The 8,471-nt window shown below is 42.0% G+C and overlaps 1 protein-coding gene across 1 annotated transcript; it reads left to right on the plus strand.

Annotated features, from left to right (window-relative positions):
* Positions 1-580: 580 nt before the first annotated feature.
* On the plus strand, positions 581-8,440 carry LOC117765207 (calcium-independent phospholipase A2-gamma-like). The gene is made up of 10 exons (XM_034591532.1): positions 581-732; positions 1,934-3,378; positions 3,641-3,793; positions 3,889-4,046; positions 5,003-5,097; positions 5,216-5,387; positions 5,838-5,895; positions 6,011-6,205; positions 6,839-7,693; positions 7,818-8,440. The coding sequence occupies exons 2-9, from the start codon at positions 2,032-2,034 to the stop codon at positions 7,295-7,297; spliced, it is 2,637 nt and encodes an 878-aa protein (XP_034447423.1). The 5' UTR covers positions 581-732; positions 1,934-2,031; the 3' UTR covers positions 7,298-7,693; positions 7,818-8,440.
* The last annotated feature ends 31 nt before the right edge of the window (positions 8,441-8,471 follow it).

Below are 8,471 nucleotides of genomic sequence, written 5' to 3' on the forward strand. Positions count from 1 at the left end.
ATGAATTAATAAGTGTATATGTTTTTAAGGATTTGATACTCCGCTGTATAACAAATGGCTCCTTCATTCACCTGCAGTCAATTACATAATAGTTACCGGAAAGTATATGTATAATTATATAATTATATGTGGTGCCCTGTCAGCACCTTGTAATCACTCAATATGTACTGGGTACATGTAAAGGTACTGATTATGTAGTTTAATTTTAGCTCCTCCTAAAAGCAGTATCCTAAAAAAGTACCTACTTGGAATTTCATATGACCAAAATATTGACATTGTCAGTGCACATGGTTTCGAAGAAAGTGCGTCACAGCTGTGTCTGTTTTGGACGTGTGTGTGCGTGCGTGCGTGTGTGTGTGTGTGTGAGATCATGTGATGTCACGGAAGAAGCCGCGTACATCACTTCACTGAGACCCTCAAGCTGTCAACCCCCCCCCCCCATCACACCCCTCCCTAATTTTAGACCTGTGCTTCCAGTGCAGCAGAGACAACACATGACCTTAAGCCTGTGTGGTCTGACCGAGCATTGGCCACGCTGCACCACCCCCCCGCCCCCCAGCTCAGCTCAGCCAATAAGATTGAAGCCCAGCACCACAGAAGAGTAAGGTGTCAAAACATAGTAGAATTGGAGTTCCTGAAAGTTTGTCAGAAGAGTTGTACTTGACTTTCCAAGGACAGAAAGTTGGTTGAAGAGGAATTGTAAAGGAAGGAGAAGTAGGTGTTGTGCTGCAGGTAAATCTTCGTCGAACACGTTTTTTATCAGATGTTTTGTGTCAAGGTTAGAGGAGCTGCAGTAAGTAAGCTACTTAGGTTCATGACCTTCCCCTACTTACATGGGAAAACAACCAGAGTAGATGTTTGCACACCTAAGCTGCTTTCCTTTCTTTCTGTGAAGGCATCAGAGAAACACTTTGAGTGGGTATAGATTTGGTTATTTGAAAAAATACACTTTTTAAGAAGGAGAATGGTGCATTTATCTCGCAGGGACATGAAAGCAACAAAAAGCAAAGCTGTCTGTTCTCTCAAATATTTCATGTTGCCGACATAAGTCTTCTGACAGAAGGTAGAGTTGTTTACAGTGTGTAGACTGATATATTTACCCTAAGGCTTCAGGTTACATTCCAGAAGGGACAGTACTCGGAAACCGTGGATTTGTTGAGCTATTGTGGAAAGATCTTTGAACTCGGTGTGATCAGCTCAAGCACTCCTTTAAGTGGGATTTGTTTACAGAGGAGACAATGTCCTTACTGTTCTTCAAGGAAATTGTGTTTTGAACCATTGTTTCAGTAAATTTAGGTTAATATAACTTTCATGCTGTTTTCTGGGTAAACAATAGACATTTGTAATTTACATGTTTAGCCCTATTTGGCTTTAGGGTTGGTGATTTCAGTCTATTGTTTCAGTTCTTACTTTGATCCAGACTGAAATATTAAATGTGAGTGATTGCCATGAATTTCTGTACAGATATTCATAGTCCCCAGAGGGTAAATGCTGATCCCTCCATCTTAGTGACTGAATAGATTGCCATGAAATTGAAAGGCCCTAGACCACAGCATCCATTTTTATCATTTTCTCCAGGGCCATCAGTCGACTGACCGCGTTGTGACTAAAGTCTGTCAGACTTGGGACAATGGGGATCAAGGAGGTGAAGTCTAACGGTCATACGTGTACGTGGAACAAGTATATTTTCCCTTTTGATGTGTATATCCATCACAAGTTAGGTCACTTCAAGAAGGTCTGAAAAGAATCTGAATTGAACATGTTTGTAGCTAAGAAGATAAACATCGTACCGACCGAACATCCACATGCTGGTGTTGTCATTGTGAGCACGTTCTCATGTTGATGTTTGTCTTTAGCAGAAAGTAAAACCTCCAGGAAGTGTTATCTTAATCTTGTTTTAATGTGTTTGCTTTTTTTGTTAGTTTTCTTCTAGTTTCTTGTGAGTTTGCTTCAAGAGCCTAAATCAATGGCGGAACAAGAGTGACATTTGGACTTTGATTGACTGATCAGGGTCGTTACCTCTGCACCGACATGTGTCCAAGTTCTACCAACAGGACGTTGAGATTGTACTGCACCATCAGGCACCTCATGAGCCTTCTCAGGAAGCACCCTCGTCTCGCCAAGGCCTCGCTCTACAGATATTCACTGCCGTCACCCACTTATCCTTCCAGATTCACAAGAAAAGCCACGTTTCGAAAATTAAACCGCGGTGACACAGGATTTAATGCTCACAGCTTCAAACATCCACAGGTTGTGCGTTTTTACTCCTCTTCCAATAGGGATGTATTCAAAGCCGAAGCTCCCATTGGGATCTTTGAGGAGGCACAGAGCAGTGTTCATTGGAATTCACTGGGAGGACGTCTCGGCCAATCGTTTCATCGACTGTCCAGACACATTAACAACTACTTCAAGATTAAGGACATCGTACCTCTAGCTGCAAATGCCTGTCTTGTTGCCGCAACGCCGGCATTCCCTGGCAGGTCCCAGAGGCGCAGTCTGAGTCAACGAGGAGCCAGAGAGAAAAGTGTCTCAGAGGACAAAGACACCCCACAGGTCCGTGAATACAAAAACCAACAGGAGAGCTCAGTAAAAATTCCTTCAACCCAGGAAAGGCCTGCACTGCAATTATTTCACATCAGCTCTTTGGCAACCAGATTCGGAGAGAGCTACACCTACGTGGCTAATCACATTAACTCCGTCTTTTCCCAGGGTTTTGCAAAAGTGGAATTAGAGGAGAATGTTAAAATGTCTTCCACCATAGGGACACACAGGAGGCAGAGGAGAAAGAAAATGTCAAACACTTGTATTGTAAACGCTGAAGAAGTGACATCCAGTGTTGAACAGGCAACAGTTGAACAGAAAGATTTCTCCAGCAGCTGGGAGGAGGGCTACCTTCACTTTGCCAGACACATTAATAAATACTTTGGTGCAAAGGTGTCAGATGAGGTTCAGAGCAGGAGAGAGGAACTTCCTGTGGAAAAGACTTCTCCACGTTCAACGCAGTCTACCTCACAAAGTCAAGGTGCCACGTCCCGACTGAAGCAAGAGGATCCCACCAGCCCTGAAACTGGAGGCCTTTTCCACAGCAGCCACGTCGCAACAAACTTTGGGGAGAACTATTTCCAGACGGCCAGTCACATCAACCAGTATTTCAATGGTCAAAGTGAACTGGATGAGGAGACTGATGGAAAATCAGTGGATTCAGGATCTGAAACCTCTGAGAGACTCGGAAAACCCGTGACTTTATTGGACTTCCTTCGCCACCCTACAAGTGCCATCCCTGACTTCCTGGGAACTTACCTCAAACTGGGCCCTTTGTCACAGACTCGTGTTCCCAAACCTGCCATGACTGCACGGGGGGCGATATTAAATAAAAAGGTCAGTTAAGGTCACATGTTATGAGATTTTCACATTTATCGATTTATCTAGAATGTTTTGTTTATTCTCATAATATGATAATTACTTTTTTTCTTCTTAAATAACAACTAAATTCTCATAGTATTATAACTTTCCTTTCAATTATTAGTTTATTCTCATAATTTTAAGAATGTTTTTTTTCTTCATTGTGGCCCTAATACTCGATCGCTAATAAAACTAAATAAAACTAAAACAGCCCATAACACATGGTTGTCTCTGTCAGATCATCTTGAGTCGGAGGCAGGTGGAGGAACTCACATGTGGGTTGATTGGCAGTCTGGGACTGGCCTCATCTCCAGGAGCTCTGGTCGCCTGCGTGGAGGCGCTCAACGAACACCTCATCCTTCACCCTTCATGCAGAGCTTTAATGTGGCAGGTCTGTCGGATGTGAAACAATCACATTTCTGAGAGTTTTACTGACAGTTTTTATCGCAGCGAATGAGTTTTTAAAGATGATTTTACTGTTTCCAGGACAAAACTGCAGTCACACTGCTGAGGAAGAAACGAAGCTACAGGGACGACCATGATCTTCAAAGCGCCTTGAGAGAAACCTTGGCTCTGATTGGCTATGTGGAGCCAGTCAAAGGCAGCGGCATTAGGGTGCTCTCGATCGATGGTGGTGGCACAAGGTATCCATTTTATTTATCATTATTATTATTATGAATGAATTATTTTCCTTCCACGATAAATACAAAATCATATCTGCAACTTACAATTATTTTCATTATCAATGAATTTTTCACTTATTTTCTTAGTTTATAGATTCTTTGTTTTGTCTGTGAAACATCAGAAAATAGTGAGAGATGTAAGGCCTCATATTCATCTTCAAATTGCTCATTTCACATGACTCAAAATGATTCAAAATGTACCTAAGTAAAAGAGCAGTAGATTTGGCATCAAATTATACTTAAATACCAAATAAAAGCATTCATCATGTAGAACAGTAGATAGAACAATAGATCTTGCATCGATGACATAATTTGGAGCCGTGGTATCAAATAACCAATCAAATCCAAACTTCCTCGAAAATGAACACTTGAACACATCATATATCAATGTGATATATAAACTACCAAACAAGACAGAAACCATCTTTGCACTGTGACTTTAGGTTGGTCCTTGTCACACCCACTGAGGAGATGGGATTAATCACCTACACTTCAGTCAGCCACCAGGTGGCGATCAAGAAACTTTGGCTTTTGCAGAGCAGTTATGTTGTTCACTATCTTTATGTACAGTCCATGTTTGATGCTGGTAAACATGGAGATAATTTATTGAGCTGGAGCTTGTTCATCTCCTCCAGAAATCAATAAAGTCTTATCTTGAGACTTTGTTGATTATTTTTTGTATTATTGATCAAAACCAGCAGAGAAATGAGTAAATATAGTGAAAAAATATTGATGATCATAATATTAGCCAATTCATTTTCTCTCAACCCAGAACCTTGATAAAAACGATCTCTTTGCTCTGAGCTGTTTACAACTAAATATATTTTAAATCCTGACCAAAATACCAATGTAACACAGTTCACACGTCATAATGTGTGTGTTCTTGTGTTCCTGTGTTTTGTCCTTGCATTTTGCAGAGGAGTGGTGCCTCTGCAGGTGTTAAAGCTACTGGAAGAAGAAACGGGCAGAAAGATCCACCAGCTGTTTGACTACATCTGTGGAGTGAGCACAGGTGACGAAAAGAAAAAACACAACGGAATGAAGTTGTTGTCGTCAGCTGCATCTCCATGCTGAGTCAGTCTGGAATGTATAATGTCTCACTCCTCTGTCTCTGCATGGGTTCGTTAAAGGTGCCGTTCTGGCCTTCATGCTGGGCCTGGCTCGTTTTTCCCTGGAGGAGTGTTTCGACATGTATCGGCGATTTGGCTCCGAGGTGTTTCGTCAGAACCCGCTGGTCGGCACCGTGAAGATGGGCTGGAATCACTCCTACTACAGCACTGAGACGTGGGAAAACATATTACGGTAGAGAATCAAACAACGATACACGTGTGCTTCAGTGAAGATATTACGGTGGACGAGAGAGCTCGACGCACTGCAAATTAAGAAAACACAAGCAAATAGAGAAAACACGTGCAAACTTAAAAAACACCTGACACCTGTGCTTCAAAAAGTCACATCATATGCAAATACAGATCAAAATAGCGAGTGAAACAAGTGATGAACCTGGCTGTAGTTCAATGCTTTGTGAAGTTAATGAAGTCTGCGACTCGTCAGTGGTGATTGAACTTCACAAAGCATTGAACTACAGCGGGTTCATCACTTTTTTGGGTCCCCTGGAAACATTTCCGGTGTCGCTTTTGCTATTTGCAGCACATTTCTGTATTTGCATGTGTGTTTTCTTAATTGCCTGCACGTCAATACGACCACGATCCAGTCTGCTCCGGCTGAATGTTCTGATTTATCCTGTTTCAGAGAAAAGCTGGGAAATAAAGTTCTTATTAAAACAGCCAGAGATGAGTTGAGTCCAAAGGTAAGAACACAGTCACCACTGCAGTTAATTATATGATCACTATGGCACTGATACAGCTGGATAATGGCTACAAGCACCACTGTTTAACATAGGGTGTTGTTGGCATCTGCTTAAGGTTTCTGCAGTGAGTGCAGTGGTAAACTGGGGCACCAGTCCAAAGGCCTTTGTCTTCCGCAACTACAACCACACACCCGGCTCTCTCAGCCGCTACGCAGGAGGCTCAGGATACCAGATGTGGGAGGCGGTCAGAGCATCATCAGCCGCCCCGGGATACTTCCAGGAGTTCACCCTGCAAAGTGACATTCACCAGGTAGGAAACTACAGTCGTCTCTGATACATTCACATGTTCATTTTTTTGTTGTGCGTCTGGTTTATTCTTGTGAACACGATATCTCTCGAACACCCTGAGGGAGTTCCATCAAATTTGGCACAAATGTTCACTTGGACTGCACCGGTTGGCAGAGGCGTACAACCACATGGCAGTAATTCTAGTTTGAGAGTGAAATGGAATAAACATCTGATGAAAGTAAGGGACTGCAGAAAAATGTACTTGGGTGATGGAGGAGACTGAACATCAAGTTTCAGTAAATCAAAACACAAGATCCTCATCAGTGCTTATACATTTTTCTTTGGATTATCCAAGAGAAAGGGAGGAAATGAAAACTTTATAAAGTAAAGCACATTCTGTACTGCATCTTTACACCAAGTTTCAGTGCAGATCGTTGATCGCAGTGCTGATCGCAACCTGTAACTTGAAAAATTACAATAACTAACCCTAACCCTATAGAAAAAAGGATAACAAAACAAAGTCGGGGATGAGTAAGGACAACAAGACAAGTTGTGTTGTTTACATTCAAACTTTAATGTGTGAAATCAAGCAAAATCAAAAAGAGAGATTATTATGAACTAAATACTGTTGATCTATTTCTATGTGTTTTTATAGGATGGAGGAATCCTCCTGAACAACCCCTGTGCCTTGGCCGTCCACGAGAGCCGTCTGCTGTGGCCCAACCAGCCCTTCCAGTGTGTGCTGTCCCTCGGCACCGGTCGCTATGACAATACTACGAGGGGCCCCGCCACCTCCACCAGCCTGAGGGCCAAAATCAGCAACCTGATCTGCAGCGCCACAGACACCGAGGGGGTCCACACCCTTTTGGACGACCTGCTCGCCCCGGACGTCTACTTCCGCTTCAACCCCATGCTGAGCGCCTTGGTGTCGCTGGACGAGAGCCGGCCGCGCGCCATGAACCAGCTGCAGAGAGACACCCAGATCTACCTGGAGAGAAACCGGCTCAAGTTGGCGAGGCTCTGTTTGGTGCTCGGGCCAGAGCGGTCGGCTGTGAGCAGAACCAAAGACTGGATGAGCGAGCGGGCCTGGGAGATGAAACAGAGATGGGTGTGAGGAGGTACAAGGCAAATCTACGAGAAGATGCATATTCCTCTGTGCAGGTGCTCACATACACAGACTGTGGTCACATGAGTGCACCAACACCGATTAGCTGCAGCATTAAAACCTCCTACCTGTCTTAGTTTGGTGAAATGTACAAGGAGGTTATGTTTTCACCTCTGTCTGTTTATTTGTAAGCAAGATAACAGAAAAACAACAGAACAGATTTCAATGAAACCTGGTGGAAGGATACGGTAAAGAGTCAGGGAAGAGACAATTACATTTTGGTAAAGATCCAGTATTCTTTTAAATTGTATTTAACACTGTGAGATGTGAGAGGCGTTTTTTGCACATATTCACCATTTTCCCAGGGAACCTTCTACTGAGAGCTCTACTAGTTGCTGCTGCTTCGTCATTTTTGCCAGGTTGCTCTATGGATGATGACATCATTGTTTTGGTTGGTCCACCAATTGGTCAAGGTTGAATTATCACCCATAAATAACAACTAATGGATGTTCTGTGGACCTTTGTGCAGATATTCACTTCATCCAGAAGATGGAGGCAGCAGATATATTTATTTTCATACCACTGTGATACCACATCCAGTATACGGCTGCAGACTTTTACCATTTCTCTATAATTTTATCCTTGATTTATTGCTGATCAGCATGCATCAGCTTAGAATGTGGAACAATTACCATCATTTATTACAGATTTTCGATGAATTAAAATTGAATTAAATACAAGACAAGCTCCAGAGGGATAGAGAAGCCAGACAGTTGCTGACAAATTGGTTAAGACTGTTATTAGATTGTATTTTAATGATAATTATTTTTTCCTGTATAAAATATAAATGCAACGTTGTCAACAGGTCTCACATCTGTAAAACATTTTGTTTGACTTGTTGGCGTAGACGCACAAAACGAATATGCACATTAATAACACAAGCACTCTCATGCACTTTGTTTGAAAAGCTTTGTGCAAGTTTCATATGTGAAACTGTTTATTAGACACAACTATAACTCTTTTAAAATGTATTTCTCAGAGTTGTTGACTATTATATAAGATATAAACTATGTCACAATATGTTTTTGTTGTATCATATTGTACAATTGTATCAATATTTATTTACAATAAATTAATATTTATTAAGACTTTTTCCCTCACTAAATCCTAAATCACCTCGATC

This window comes from Hippoglossus hippoglossus, chromosome 7 (assembly GCF_009819705.1).
Source record: "Hippoglossus hippoglossus isolate fHipHip1 chromosome 7, fHipHip1.pri, whole genome shotgun sequence".
NCBI lineage: Eukaryota > Metazoa > Chordata > Actinopteri > Pleuronectiformes > Pleuronectidae > Hippoglossus > Hippoglossus hippoglossus.

Excerpts from the sequence above, each read along its gene's own strand:
- LOC117765207 (XM_034591532.1), top strand. The coding sequence starts at position 2,032 with ATGTGTCCAAGTTCTACCAACAGGACGTTGAGATTGTACTGCACCATC. Across the intron at positions 3,794-3,888 it reads GCAGAGCTTTAATGTGGCAG|GACAAAACTGCAGTCACACT; the intron begins GTCTGTCGGATG and ends TACTGTTTCCAG. Across the intron at positions 5,098-5,215 it reads CATCTGTGGAGTGAGCACAG|GTGCCGTTCTGGCCTTCATG; the intron begins GTGACGAAAAGA and ends GGTTCGTTAAAG.